Genomic DNA, 16572 nt, shown 5'->3' with positions numbered 1-16572 from the left:
ACACCTGGTTTTCTGAAACCCATCTGAGCTTCCCCTGGCCAGCACTCCATCTTCCCCCTGTGTTTCAATAAATACCTTGGTTACTTCATCCCAGTCTCCTCGTCTGAGTCTGCGCTTGGGTTCCCCTGTTCCACTCCGCGTAAAAATTCAGCTGTGGAAATTTACTTCATTTTAATCGTTTTTTTTTATGGTCTCACAATAATCAGTTTTCTGAGGGTGTTAATGTTGTGACAACAATTTGATACGGGTGGTGTTCTAACCAAGCTTTTACCTCACTAGTTCTTTTTGTTTTGAGCCACTTGCTCCTTTCTGTCGTACTTCACTCATAGGTTTAAAAATGACTGAGTCAGTGAGCACAGTTGGCGCACGCAGAGAGGGTCAACAACGAGCTAACGCGCATATGCACGCACACACCACATCACCTCTCCTCTGGTCCATAAAAACGTCATGCTGAGGTTTTGTGTTTGGTGGTCTTTGTTTGTCCTCCTTGCCTGGAGCAGCAGCGGCAGCTCCCTGCTCCCTCTGTGCTGTGAGTGCCACACATGCCCTAGCGGAATCGTACACACACACACACCAACCTTAGCACACACAAACCCTAGCGCAACGTCCCTCCTCCCATCTCACCCATGGCGTGGCTGAGAATTAATTTCCGTGTTGAGCGACAGGTTCCTTCCCTCCCGTAGAGAGAAGCAGAAAACATATTAACACCACGTCCAATCATCTGTGGAGTACGCTTTAATCAGGCTGCTACGGGACGGCTAGGTCACACACACACACTGTTACAGCGCATCCGCCAGCCAGCCAACCCCGTAATGGTTATGAATATGTCTAATCTGTTTCAGCCGTACGCCGCTAATCTGTTTGTGGAAAATATAGAGAGCCACACGCACACATTTGTTGAGAGAGACAAAGACAGCTCTGTAAATAATGCAAATCTTCTAACAAGTTTTTTTCTGTGTTTTATTCGGCAGGAGTCTGGATTATGTCTGACAAGGACTCTCATTGAGGATAGTCTGGATTATGTCTGACAAGGACTCTCATTGAGGATAGTCTGGATTATGTCTGACAAGGACTCTCATTGAGGATAGTCTGGATTATGTCTGACAAGGACTCTCTCTGAGAATAGTCTGGATTATGTCTGACAAGGACTCTCATTGAGGATAGTCTGGATTATGTCTGACAAGGACTCTCATTGAGGATAGTCTGGATTATGTCTGACAAGGACTCTCTCTGAGGATAGTCTGGATTATGTCTGACAAGGACTCTCATTGAGGATAGTCTGGATTATGTCTGACAAGGACTCTCATTGAGGATAGTCTGGATTATGTCTGACAAGGACTCTCTCTGAGGATAGTCTGGATTATGTCTGACAAGGACTCTCTCTGAGGATAGTCTGGATTATGTCTGACAAGGACTCTCTCTGAGGATAGTCTGAATTAGGTCTGACAAGGACTCTCATTGAGGATAGTCTGGATTATGTCTGACAAGGACTCATTGAGGATAGTCTGGATTTGGTCTGACAAGGACTCTCTCTGAGGATAGTCTGGATTATGTCTGACAAGGACTCTCTCTGAGGATAGTCTGGATTATGTCTGACAAGGACTCTCATTGAGGATAGTCTGGATTATGTCTGACAAGGACTCTCTCTGAGGATAGTCTGGATTATGTCTGACAAGGACTCTCATTGAGGATAGTCTGGATTTGGTCTGACAAGGACTCTCATTGAGGATAGTCTGGATTATGTCTGACAAGGACTCTCATTGAGGATAGTCTGGATTTGGTTTGACAAGGACTCTCATTGAGGATAGTCTGGATTATGTCTGACAAGGACTCTCTCTGAGGATAATCTGGATTAGGTTTGACAAGGACTCTCACTGAGGATAGTCTGGATTAGGTCTGACAAGGACTCTCTCTGAGGGTAGTCTGGATTATGTCTGACAAGGACCCTCTCTGAGGATAGTCTGGATAAGGTCTGACAAGGACTCTCTCTGAGGATAGTCTGTATTAGGTCTGACAAGGACTCTCATTGAGAATATTCTGGATTAGGTCTGACAAGGACTCTCATTGAGGATAGTCTGGATTATGTCTGACAAGGACTTTCTCTGAGGATAATCTGGATTAGGTTTGACAAGGACTCTCACTGAGGATAGTCTGGATAAGGTCTGACAAGGACTCTCTCTGAGGATAGTGTGGATTAGGTCTGACAATGACTCTCACTGAGGATAGTCTGGATTATGTCTGACAAGGACTCTCATTGAGAATATTCTGGATTAGGTCTGACAAGGACTCTCTCTGAGGATAATCTGGATTAGGCCTGACAAGGACTCTCATTGAGGATAGTTTGGATTAGGGCTGACAAGGACTCTCATTGAGAATAGTCTGGATTAGGTCTGACAAGGACTCTCATTGAGGATAGTCTGGATTAGGTCTGACAAGGACTCCCATTGAAGATAGTCTGGATTAGGTCTGACAAGGACTCTCATTGAGGATAGTCTGGATTAGGTCTGACAAGGACTCTCATTGAGGATAGTCTGGATTAGGGCTGACAAGGACTCTCATTGAGAATAGTCTGGATTAGGTCTGACAAGCACTCTCATTGAGGATAGTCTGGATTAGGTCTGACAAGGACTCTCATTGAGGATAGTCTGGATAAGGTTTGACAAGGACTCTCTCTGAGAATAGTCTGGATGAGGTCTGGAAAGGACTCTCTCTGAGGATAGGTGTCATTACAGACCCTGGTTCAATTCCAGGCTGTACCGGTCGTTATTGGGAGTCCCATAGGGCGGTGCACAATTGGCCCAGCGTCGTCCGTGTTAGGGTTTGGCCGGGGTAGGCCATCATTGTAAATAAGAATTTGTTCTTAACTGACTTGCCTAGTTAAATAATCGTAAAAAATGTATATAAAATTATCTCTGAGAATTCCCAAGATGAGAATAATCAGGGCTGTCCTCTGTGCACCATAGTGCACTGAGGGATGGAGGTTAGTGAGGGTGAAGAGAGGGGGTTGGTCGGATCTCCCCCAGCCCCAGTAAACTCTCTGATCCGAGGTTGACAATATAATCCATATTAGAAGACTGGGGTTGCATCACAAATTGAACTCTATTCCCTATGTAGTGCCCAGGGCCCTGGTCAAAAGTAGTGCGCTATATAGGGAATAGGGTGCCATTTTGGATATCTCATCCTCTCCTCCCTCCAATCATGAAATATGAAATTGCAAACGTGTTAGTGTTGTCTTTCCCTGACTGGCTGAGGGTTTAAATCCAGGCTGGATGGATTTGGTACCGGGGGGGTAACGTAATTATTTCCTGTGTTTGTGTGTGTGTGAGCATATGTGCGTGCGTGCATATATGTGTTTGTGCATGTTTGTGTGTGTCTGCTACTATGAGTCTCCAATCTATGGAGGAGGAGAGAGGAAAAACAACAACGAAACTAGATGACAGTTAATATCACCAATAAGACAAGGTCTGTCTGGCCGAAAGCCACATCTATCATGTCTGTCTGGCTGATAGAGCGGTATTGTACTCAGGGCTGAGGACTCCTTTAGCTGTTCCTCTAGGCAAGATTCTGTACTTTCTTTGTGTCTAAACAGCTTTGTGATTTCACACTTTATTTATATTTATAGATGACAAACCAGTTTGTTATTACGGCACATGAATGTTAACATGTTCAAATGGCATTACTGCAACAACAAAAAATTCATTTAGATGAAATGCCTCTCCTGTAAAGTAGTGACGTCCATTATACACCCAGCTTTCTGAAACAGGTCGCATATCTGTGTGTGTGTGTGTGTGTGTGTGTGTGTGTGTGTGTGTGTGTGTGTGTGTGTGTGTGTGTGTGTGTGTGTGTGTGTGTGTGTGTGTGTGTGTGTGTGTGTGTGTGTGTGTGTGTGTGTGTGTGTCAGTACTTTGTCCTGATGTGTTTCTCTGTGTTTTCTCCTATCCTACAGAGATCCTACAGGGTGGTGTCTATGTCGACCAGAATAAGTTCCTGTGCCACGCAGACACCATACACTGGCAAGACATCGTCAAGAACGCCCGCGTCAGCCCTCTGGTTGTGCCAACCAATAGCAGTGTTACATGTGAGTAGCTCACCAATGGAAAATGTAGACTCATTTTCTTAACACTTTTATATGTAGCCTGGATGTCTTTTACAATAATAAGAAGAGCCAGACTATGACCACCAATATCATAGTAACTCACCAACAAAATAGGAAATGTCTATCCATCCAGCCACGTTCTCATACACAAATAAATGATTTCACCAATTTACCTTTATAGCTTTTAGGACAATGGAGAGAGACAAACTATGTTATAAACACATGGTGACAGACGCATATAGGACAAGGCTGCCATGAACAGAATTAAGATCATAATATCTCAACATGTCACATCTAAGGGCCTACAAAATATACCTTGCTCAACTGTGACCCTAATGAAATGATATCACAAATGTACCATATTAACCGAGAAGTGGCTACACAAGGAGTGTCAACAGCCAGAAAAGCAATCACTTATTATACGTCCCAAATGGAAACTTATTCCTATACACTGTAGTGTACTACTTTTGACCAGAGCTCTATGGGAAGTAGTATACTATAAAGGTGATAGGGTGCCATTCGGGATACACTTAGTAACCTGAATCCGTAAAACAACAGTTCCAAGAAATGCATAATCTCTCAGTAATGCCTTTCTGTAATCAAAGAGAAGACAAGTGAACATAATTATTATTATTTTATATTTTTATAGCACAAACATGCCATCGGCCTAATCTGACGAAGGGAGTCGTGGGGGGGTAGCAGTGGGGGTAGTTTATGTCGCCTTGTGTTATTGCTCTTCTGACCTGATTTTCTCTCATTGTCCCACGAGTCTGTTTGTAACCCTTGCTCTATAGTTCCCTCATGTTTTATGGAGTGGTTTTGTCATTGGTTGGTGATATATCTGTTGGTTTTGGTTTATTCTTTATTTATTGTATGTTTTTATTTGTTATTAATGACTAGCTGTCCTAGAACAACCTCTGGATCTGCCAACCTTCAAACACCAGCTCACAGCATTGATGATATGTCAGCATCATCCATTTATATTGCATTCTCTTCATTGGTCTCACTCAATACTTTTGATAATCTGATTTACGCACGCACGAACGCACGCACGTACACACACACACACACACACACACACACACACACACACACACACACACACACACACACACACACACACACACACACACACACACACACACACACACACACACACACACACACACACACACACATACAAACAGTGCAGACACTACACATCCTACTAAAGATCAAAGGGGGTCTGGAAACTTGTAATCCATCTTTAGACTATAATCTCCTCTATTCTTGGGGCAACTCCAGGTTTTTTTTTTGTTTTTATTGGCTCTTCAAAACAACAAAGGAATTTGAAATCGACTCCCTATCAATCCACGTATAAGCCTCTCTAGCTCTCATAGCCAAACCCATAACACAGAAAGTTGTAAAGTCATTTCGTTTCGACATTTTAACCTTCAGTAGTGAAACATTATGATGCGGAGAGAAAGAGTGTGATAGTTGTACTGAAGGTCAAGGGGAATTAGAATGTAGATAGTAAGACCTTGGACACTAAAGCCTGGTTATGACATCATATACAACTCTGTGTGGGCTCAGGTATACATATATGTTACAGATAGACATGTCTTTATCTCCAGCTCCCCAGCTTACCCCATTACCATGTCTCCTCTCCTGATCAGCTTCTACTGACTGGTGTTTTTATGCTAACCTAGAACGAGAGGGAGGGAAAGAGTGAGAGAGAGGGAGGTGTAACAGAAGAGGCTTTCATGGTTCAGTTTGTCGCCCAGAGAGGACAAACCTGATCAAAAGACAGTGAAGTGGTTCATATTACTCATAGATATGACTTATTTTACAATATTACTGACTTATTTTACAATATTACTGACTTATTTTACAATATTACTGATAGATATGACTTATTTTACAATATCACTGATAGATATGACTTATTTTACAATATTACTGACTTATTTTACAATATTACTGACTTATTTTACAATATTACTGATAGATATGACTTATTTTACAATATTACTGATAGATATTACTTATTTTACAATATTACTGACTGATTTTACAATATTACTGACTTATTTTACAATATTACTGATAGATATGACTTATTTTACAATCTTACTGACTTATTTTACAATATTACTGATAGATATTACTTATTTTACAATCTTACTGACTTATTTTACAATATTACTGATAGATATTACTTATTTTACAATATTACTGACTGATTTTACAATATTACTGACTTATTTTACAATATTACTGATAGATATGACTTATTTTACAATCTTACTGACTTATTTTACAATATTACTGACTTATTTTACAATATTACTGATAGATATGACTTATTTTACAATATTACTGATATATATGACTTATTTACAATATTACTGATAAATATAAAAAATAAATAAAACATTGAATGTATTTATATAGCCCTTCGTACATCAGCTGATATCTCAAAGTGCTGTACAGAAACCCAGCCTAAAACCCCAAACAGCAAGCAAAAAACCTAGGAAGAAACCTAGAGAGGAACCAGGCTATGTGGGGTGGCCAGTCCTCTTCTGGCTGTGCCGGGTGGAGATTATAACAGAACATGGCCAAGATGTTCAAATGTTCATAAATGACCAGCATGGTCAAATAGTAATAATCACAGGCAGAACAGTTGAAACTGGAGCAGCAGCACGGCCAGGTGGACTGGGGACAGCAAGGAGTCATCAGGTCAGGTAGTCCTGAGGCATGGTCCTATCCGAACAAACTGACTCTAGCCCCCGACACATAAACTACTGCAGCATAAATACTGGAGGCTGAGACAGGAGGGGTCAGGAGACACTGTGGCCCTATCCGATGACACCCCCGGACAGGGCCAAACAGGAAGGATATAACCCCACCCACTTTGCCAAAGCCACTAGAGGGATATCTTCAACCACCAACTTACCATCCTGAGACAAGGCCGAGTATAGCCCACAAAGATCTCCGCCACGGCACAACCCTAGGGGGGGCGCCAACCCAGACAGGAAGATCACATCAGTGACTCAACCCATTCAAGTGATGCACCCCTCCTAGGGACGGTATGAAAGAGCCCTAGTAAGCCAGTGACCCTGTAATAGGGTTAGAGGCAGAGGATCGCAGTGGAAAGAGGGGAACCGGCCAGGCAGAGACAGCAAGGGCGGTTCTTTGCTCCAGAGCCTTTCCGTTCACCTTCACACTCCGGGGCCAGACTACACTCAATCATATGACCCACTGAAGAGATGAGTCTTCAGTAAAGACTTAAAGGTTGAGACTGAGTTTGTGTCTCTCACATAGGTAGGCAGACCATTCCATAAAAATGGAGCTCTGTAGGAGAAAGCCCTGCCTCCAGCTGTTTGCTTAGAAGGGACAATTAGGAGGCCTGCGTCTTGTGAACGTAGTGTACGTGTAGGTATGTACGGCAGGACCAAATCAGAGAGATAGGTAGGAGCAAGCCCATGTAATGCTTTGTAGGTTAGCAGTAAAACCTTGACATCAGCCCTAGCCTTAACAGGAAGCCAGTGTAGGTAGGCTAGCACTGGAGTAATATGATCAATTTTTTTGGTTCTAGCCAGGTTTCTAGCAGCCGTATTTAGCACTAACTGAAGTTTATTTAGTGCTTTATCCGGGTAGCCGGAAAGTAGAGCATTGCAGTAGTCTAACCTAGAAGTGACAAAAGCATGGATTAATTTTTCTGCATCATTTTTGGACAGAAAGTTTCTGATTTTTGCAATGTTACATAGATGGAAAAAAGCTGTCCTTGAAACAGTCTTGATATGTTCTTCAAAAGAGAGATCAGGGTCCAGAGTAACGCAGAGGTCCTTCACAGTTTTATTTGAGACGACTGTACAACCATTAAGATTGATAGTCAGATTCAACAGAAGATCTCTTTGTTTCTTAGGACCTAGAACAAGCATCTCTATTTTGTCCCAGTTTAAAAGTAGATATGACTTATTTACAATATTACTGACTTATTTACAATATTACTGATAGATATGACCTATTTACAATATTACTGATAGATATGACTTATTTTACAATATTACTGATAGATATGATTTATTTACAATATTACTGATAGATATGACTTATTTTACAATATTACTGACTTATTTACAATATTACTGATAGATATGAATTATTTACAATATTACTGATAGATATGACTTATTTCACAATATTACTGATAGATATGACTTATTTACAATATTACTGACTTATTTTACAATATTACTGATAGATATGACTTATTTTACAATATTACTGACTTATTTTACAATATTACTGATAGATATGACTTATTTTACAATATTACTGATAGATATGACTTATTTACAATATTACTGATAGATATGACTTATTTTACAATATTACTGACTTATTTACAATATTACTGATAGATATGAATTATTTACAATATTACTGATAGATATGACTTATTTCACAATATTACTGATAGATATGACTTATTTCACAATATTACTGATAGATATGACTTATTTACAATATTACTGACTTATTTTACAATATTACTGATAGATATGACTTATTTTACAATATTACTGATAGATATGACTTATTTTACAATATTACTGATAGATATGACTTATTTACAATATTACTGACTTATTGTACAGCATGTGTTACAATTCCTATTGAGTAAGTGCGAGTGAGTGATTGAGTGAGGGAGGGAGAGATGGAGAGAAGGGTAGCAAAGGACAGTTGATGGAGTCCGAGCGAGTACCAGCCCACTGGGCACACACTGGTTGAATCAATGTTGTTTCCTTGTCATTTCAATGAGATTACGTTGAACCAATGTAGAATAGACGTTGAATTGACGTCTGTGCCCAGTGGGAGGGATGGATGGATGAAAAGAGGGAGGGATGAAGAGAGGGATAGACGAAGGGAGCTAGAGATGTCAGAGAGAGCGTCAGTCTTAAATATAATTGCTCTTTACTGAAGTGGAACAGAGACAGAGGACGCCATTCAGCACTCATCCAGCCTCACTCTGCAATTACCAAGCAGTCAATTAAGCCCTCCAAAACACAGCTAGCACTAATATAGCAGCAGAGTTTCTAGCTAGTAGCTGTTGTCGCTGACTCTCTCCCCTACAGCAGTCATTAATAAGACAACTCTAGTACAGTGCATTAAGGACACAAAACAGTAGAGTTGAACAGTGTCACTGTTGAAATCATCATAGCCTTAAGCATGCCAGTGCTTAAAAGAGGAGCTAGTAAGATGGGTGGTTTGATCATAATATCTCTGCTATGGAAAGTATTTGACTGGATAATTTACCCCCATGTCGTCCACAGGTCAGAAGTGTCACGTATCCTGTAATGGTCGCTGCTGGGGCCCAAAGGAGGACCAGTGTCAGACCTGTGAGTACCTCCCCGCAGTCTCTCTCTCTCTCTTTTTCTCTCTCACTCTCTCATTCGTTCGCTTTCTTTCTCCCCTGCCTCTCACCCACAACACGCAGACAGGCAGCACAGGAGTGCACTTTAACACTGCCAGCATAATTGGCTATGGCCCTGTGGCCCTCCCACAGACTCTTCTATTCTCTCTTTCTCTCACTCTCTTTTTTTCCCTCTCTCTCGCTCTCTCTCACTCTCCTCTCCCTCTCTCTCTATCTTCTTTTCCCCATCGTCTCCTCCTCCGGCTCATGCCCCATCTCGCCCTCCTCCACAATGCCAGATTTTAAATCCTTGCCTCCTCAGGCTTAAACAACTGTGATTTCCCCTGCTACCCACTCCAATGACTGCCCGGCGTTAAGTCAAACTGTTAAACAACACACCGTCTGTTGCCTCACCTGTGAGCCAGTCTGAAGATAGCTGTGGTGTGTGAGAGGTAACCTGGGTTAGCTGTGTAAGCACATAGGACTGACAATCACAAACGCTCACGCACGCACACGCACGCACGCATGTGCGCACATGCACACACACACACACACACACACACACAGACACACAAAGACACAGACAGACACACACACACACACACACACACACACACACACACACACACACACACACACACACACACACACACACACACACACACACACACACACACACACACACACACACACACACACACACACACACTACCACTCAGCAGCACTCAGCCCAGAGGGGTGTCTCTCTCTGTCTGCGGGAGGGTGGTACCACATGGGGCTAATAACAGCACAGCGTTTAGCTTCTTAGATATACAGTACTGCTAGTATTCGTAGATATACAGTACTGCTAGTATATTATGTCTGATATATTACTATGCCTTAGTCTCCTGCTGTGAAGGGATGTGTGTTACGTACCCTATCCATACCTTCGTGGACAAGCACCTGTTTAAGAAGATAGGGCTTGACACACACACAGTTTCTTTCTAACAGGAGAAGGTGTGCTGTAACAGTCCTGTAGTAAACACCATTAGGGTTGAGTTGAGGAAGAAGTCAAACTGCCTGTAAATTCCCTCTTCTGTCTCTAATTAATCACTCTCATGTCCTGTCTGAGTACTTCTACCTCAGCCTGTCTGTCTGTCTATCCCAGGCCCCCATGTGCTTCTGTCATTGTACTGTACATGTCTTTCATTTCTCTCCATCTGTGGTCTTCTCTCTTTTTACCCAGATTGTTCCATGTATTTCCCCTATTCTCTTTACTGTATGTATTTCCCCTATTCTCTTTACTGTATGTATTTCCCCTATTCTCTTTACTGTATGTATTTCCCCTATTCTCTTTACTGTATGTATTTCCCCTATTCTCTTTACTGTATGTATGTCCCCTATTCTCTTTACTGTATGTATGTCCCCTATTCTCTTTACTGTATGTATTTCCCCTATTCTCTTTACTGTATGTATTTCCCCTATTCTCTTTACTGTATGTATGTCCCCTATTCTCTTTACTGTATGTATTTCCCCTATTCTCTTTACTGTATGTATTTCTCCTATTCTCTTTACTGTATGTATGTCCCCTATTCTCTTTACTGTATGTATTTCCCCTATTCTCTTTACTGTATGTATTTCCCCTATTCTCTTTACTGTATGTATGTCCCCTATTCTCTTTACTGTATGTATTTCCCCTATTCTCTTTACTGTATGTATTTCTCCTATTCTCTTTACTGTATGTATTTCCCTATTCTCTTTACTGTATGTATTTCCCTATTCTCTTTACTGTATGTATTTCTCCTATTCTCTTTACTGTATGTATTTCCCTATTCTCTTTACTGTATGTATGTCCCCTATTCTCTTTACTGTATGTATTTCTCCTATTCTCTTTACTGTATGTATTTCCCTATTCTCTTTACTGTATGTATGTCCCCTATTCTCTTTACTGTATGTATTTCCCTATTCTCTTTACTGTATGTATGTCCCCTATTCTCTTTACTGTATGTATTTCTCCTATTCTCTTTACTGTATGTATTTCCCCTATTCTCTTTACTGTATGTATTTCCCTATTCTCTTTACTGTATGTATTTCCCCTATTCTCTTTACTGTATGTATTTCCCTATTCTCTTTACTGTATGTATTTCCCCTATTCTCTTTACTGTATGTATTTCCCCTATTCTCTTTACTGTATGTATGTCCCCTATTCTCTTTACTGTATGTATTTCCCCTATTCTCTTTACTGTATGTATGTCCCCTATTCTCTTTACTGTATGTATTTCCCCTATTCTCTTTACTGTATGTATTTCCCCTATTCTCTTTACTGTATGTATTTCCCCTATTCTCTTTACTGTATGTATGTCCCCTATTCTCTTTACTGTATGTATTTCCCCTATTCTCTTTACTGTATGTATGTCCCCTATTCTCTTTACTGTATGTATGTCCCCTATTCTCTTTACTGTATGTATTTCCCCTATTCTCTTTACTGTATGTATGTCCCCTATTCTCTTTACTGTATGTATTTCTCCTATTCTCTTTACTGTATGTATTTCCCCTATTCTCTTTACTGTATGTATTTCCCCTATTCTCTTTACTGTATGTATTTCCCCTATTCTCTTTACTGTATGTATTTCCCCTATTCTCTTTACTGTATGTATGTCCCCTATTCTCTTTACTGTATGTATTTCCCCTATTCTCTTTACTGTATGTATGTCCCCTATTCTCTTTACTGTATGTATTTCCCCTATTCTCTTTACTGTATGTATTTCCCCTATTCTCTTTACTGTATGTATTTCCCCTATTCTCTTTACTGTATGTATTTCCCCTATTCTCTTTACTGTATGTATTTCCCCTATTCTCTTTACTGTATGTATTTCCCCTATTCTCTTTACTGTATGTATGTCCCCTATTCTCTTTACTGTATGTATTTCCCCTATTCTCTTTACTGTATGTATGTCCCCTATTCTCTTTACTGTATGTATTTCCCCTATTCTCTTTACTGTATGTATTTCCCCTATTCTCTTTACTGTATGTATTTCCCCTATTCTCTTTACTGTATGTATTTCCCCTATTCTCTTTACTGTATGTATTTCCCCTATTCTCTTTACTGTATGTATTTCCCCTATTCTCTTTACTGTATGTATTTCCCCTATTCTCTTTACTGTATGTATGTCCCCTATTCTCTTTACTGTATGTATTTCTCCTATTCTCTTTACTGTATGTATGTCCCCTATTCTCTTTACTGTATGTATTTCCCCTATTCTCTTTACTGTATGTATTTCCCCTATTCTCTTTACTGTATGTATTTCCCCTATTCTCTTTACTGTATGTATTTCCCCTATTCTCTTTACTGTATGTATTTCCCCTATTCTCTTTACTGTATGTATTTCCCCTATTCTCTTTACTGTATGTATTTCCCCTATTCTCTTTACTGTATGTACTTCCCCTATTCTCTTTACTCTATGTATTTCCCCTATTCTCTTTACTGTATGTATTTCCCCTATTCTCTCTCTCTCTCTCTCTCTCTCTCTCTCTCTCTCTCTCTCTCTCTCTCTCTCTCTCTCTCTCTCTCTCTCTCTCTCTCTCTCTCTCCCTCTCTCTCTCTCTCTGTGTCTAATATTGTCACTGTAGTGTTCCCTGGCGTGCTGTCTGTGTGCTCTGCAGCTTGATCTCATTAAGATAATCAGTATGAACTCCTTCACCCAGTGACTAGTTAACTGCACGTCATCTCTCCTCACAAGATAACACTGCGTGTTTGCTCTCTTTTTGCCCTGAATCCCTCCATCATATTTTCGCATAATATGTATGTGGGGGACTACATCCCTCTATCTCCATCCCTCCATCCCTCCCTTCTATCCATCGTTTTCCATATTTCCATCTACCCATGCATGCCTCTTCCTCCATCTCTCCATCCCTCTTCATCTCACTCTATCCCTCTCCTTCTCCTTCAATCCCTTTCCTTCGTTCTCCATCCCCCTCCTTCTCACTCCATCCCTCTTCTCTCCCTCTATCCTTCTACTTCTTTCCCGTTGATAGGGCTGGAGCATACTATGGCGCTGTGTGAGAAACTGCTAGACAAAGGACTCTCAGTATAACACTCTCACGTCAAGTACTGAATACAGAACTCCCTCATCAATATCAACCGCTGGCTGGCTGTATTATCTCCTGACATGCAGGTGCCTAAACAGGCTCCCTGGTCTACAGAACAGCCAGACACACACGCACACACACGCACACTCTCTCCCCCGACTCCGCCGAGCCTACGACTGAGCCCCTCCAGAAACATGGGCCTCTGCTGCTCTATAAAAACAGACAGCTAGGCAGCGTTGATATAAGATTCAGCGCTGTGACGGATGCCCCTGTCAGCAGCCTGTTCAAATTGAAGATATTCAGCATACTTTATGAGATTGATGACTTTTTATTTGTGGTGGCTGCCTGGTATTTTTAAGTGGATAGTATTTTTAAGGCAAATAGATCAATGGCTGTGTGGCGTGTGAGTGTGCTTTCGTTCGTCAATGTGCATGTGTGGCGCCTCCTGATGAGGTCATTTGTTAAACAAAATGTATTTTTGTTAAGTAGGCCATTTCATTGCACTAACGGTGGCGAGAGGCGAATGGCAAGCGTAATGGAATGCATTGATGATACGTTAGTGAGGTGAGGACAGGAGGACAAGGGGGAGAGGAAGGGGAGGGGTTGAGTGAGAAGAGGAGTAGAGGACGGCAGGAGGAGGATGTGCCGGAGGGAAAAGAGGTGAGGAATGTGGGCTGACCAGACGGGCCAGTCTCACTGTGACAAGGTATCACCATCACCACCAACCCAAAGGGTCAGCACAACAAAGTGCTGTGCTCTACTCAGCAAGACATATTCCACAAGCATTTGCGCAATTACACAAATGGATAAATTGACAACGTCACATATAAAGGCAAGTGTTGATTATTGCGCAAGCACACACCCATTCATGCTCACCAACATTCACACACACACACACACACACACACACACACACACACACACACACACACACACACACACACACACACACACACACACACACACACACACACACACACACACACTGGAAGGTAAACCTCAGCTCGGGCATCAACACGGCCTCTGAGGAAGAAATGCTTATCTGTTAAAAGTCACCCTGTATTCAGCTGTAGCTGTCAACTTGTGAGGCGGGTGGTGAGGCAGAGGCATACGACACACACACACACACACACACACACACACACACACACACACACAGACACACACAGACAGACAGACAGACAGACAGACAGACAGACAGACAGACAGACAGACAGACAGACAGACAGACAGACAGACAGACAGACAGACAGACAGACAGACAGACAGGTGTACCCATCAGTCCATCAGCAACCCATCAAGCCCATATGGCTGGACATCAACAGGACTGGTGAATGGAGTTGCAGGAGAATGAGAACAGGGCTGGCGGTGGAAGCAGCACATTCAGGAGAAATAGCTGATAGCCGTTTCAATCACACTGTCAATGTCAGACAGGAAACATAGAAATTCAGCTCCATACAGCACCACAGACTGGCAGACTGTCATATGAACATCAGTCTAACAGCAGGGTATCTCTCCAAAAGACTCTTTACTCAGCTAAACTCCATATTGCCTTAGCTGAAGTCTATCGGTCTGTTTCCTGGACACAGAGGAAGGCTTGTCATATGGACTGAAATGCATGTTCAATGGAGAATCCCCATTGACAATGCATTTTTCGACCAGGCATAGGATTAATAAAAAATATGTGTGACTTCATTCTGCAGGAAAACAGTCAACATGATAGATTTAACTTTAGGGAGGCTATGTTTTCCACAAGCACTATATTTCCTTGTTTCCTTGTTTGGATTCTAGTCAAAGTAATGCTTCTGTGATGGGAACCTGTTATATCGTGTTCTGATGCTCTTTCCCTTTTGTCTTTCTCCAGTGACTAAAACCGTGTGTGCTGAGCAGTGTGACGGTCGCTGTTTCGGACCCTGGGTCAGTAACTGCTGCCATCGCGAGTGTGCAGGAGGATGCTCCGGACCCAAGGATACGGACTGCTTCGTATGTACACACACTTACACGCAGGAGCATGCACACACACACTCACCCACCTGCGTGTGGACACAGACATGCATGCACGCGCACACACACACACACACACAAACACACACACACACATATACATACACTTTATAAAACTTATCGTCACAAAAGAGAAAGCTCTCCTTTCAATCACCTGTTGCCATGGTGAACAGTCTCAAACCGTCAAAGACAGAGTTTTTGATTATAGACCAGCAAGTCTATTTCTTCCTTTTCTCTTCTTGTTCTCTTCTTTAGTACACCAGAGCTTTTATCTTATCTGTGACATTTTGTGTGAATGTGAGGTTATTTCCATTAGAGGCTATTCATACTTCCATAGAGAAGTCGCTCCTGACACAGAATCTCCCTGTTTAAACTGTCTACTTCCCAAAGGCATCGTATTCCCTCTGTGGTGCAATCCTTTTGATCAGGACCCATAGGGCTCTAGCCAAAAATAGTTCACTACATATGGAATAGGGTGCCATTTGGGACACAGCCATCGTTCTTTGTGGGAAAGATAGATAACGTTCAAATCAAATTTTCTCCCACAATGCCTTGTGCTGTGCCCACCTCCCTTTCTTTGTTACTCTCTCTCTCTCTAATGTCAAGAATGTGCAAAGCTGTCATCAAGGTAAAGGGTGGCTACTTTGAAGAATCTCAAATGTAAAATATAATTTGATTTGTTTCAACACTTTATTGGTTACCACATGATTCCATATGTGCTATTTCATAGTTTTGTTGTCTTCATTATTATTCTACAATGTAGAAACTAGTAAATAGAAAGAAAAACCCTTGAATGAGCAGGTGTTTTAAAACTTTAGACCGGTAGTGTACATTTCTTCTCTCTGTCTTTTCTCTCTGTCACGCACTGACCATAGTTTGCTTTGTATGTTTCTATGTTTTGTTTGGTCAGGGTGTGATCTGAGTGGGCATTCTGTGTTGTATGTCTAGTTTGTCTATTTCTGTGTTTGGCCTGGTATGGTTCTCAATCAGAGGCAGGTGTTAGTCA

The 16572-nt window shown here is 41.5% G+C and overlaps 1 protein-coding gene across 2 annotated transcripts in view; it reads left to right on the top strand.

The window, feature by feature from the left end:
* Positions 1-16572, top strand: part of LOC118366646 (receptor tyrosine-protein kinase erbB-4-like) — a 545013-nt gene that overhangs the window by 379563 nt on the left and 148878 nt on the right. For both annotated transcript variants that reach the window (XM_052493562.1, XM_052493560.1), the window contains exons 4-6: positions 3947-4078; positions 9415-9480; positions 15427-15545. In XM_052493562.1, coding sequence (XP_052349522.1) covers positions 3947-4078; positions 9415-9480; positions 15427-15545 — 317 coding nt within the window. The remainder of the gene's footprint in view (positions 1-3946; positions 4079-9414; positions 9481-15426; positions 15546-16572) is intronic.

Source organism: Oncorhynchus keta, chromosome 34 (assembly GCF_023373465.1).
Source record: "Oncorhynchus keta strain PuntledgeMale-10-30-2019 chromosome 34, Oket_V2, whole genome shotgun sequence".
In the NCBI taxonomy this organism is placed as follows: domain Eukaryota; kingdom Metazoa; phylum Chordata; class Actinopteri; order Salmoniformes; family Salmonidae; genus Oncorhynchus; species Oncorhynchus keta.
This window is presented reverse-complemented; position numbering and strand designations above follow the sequence as displayed.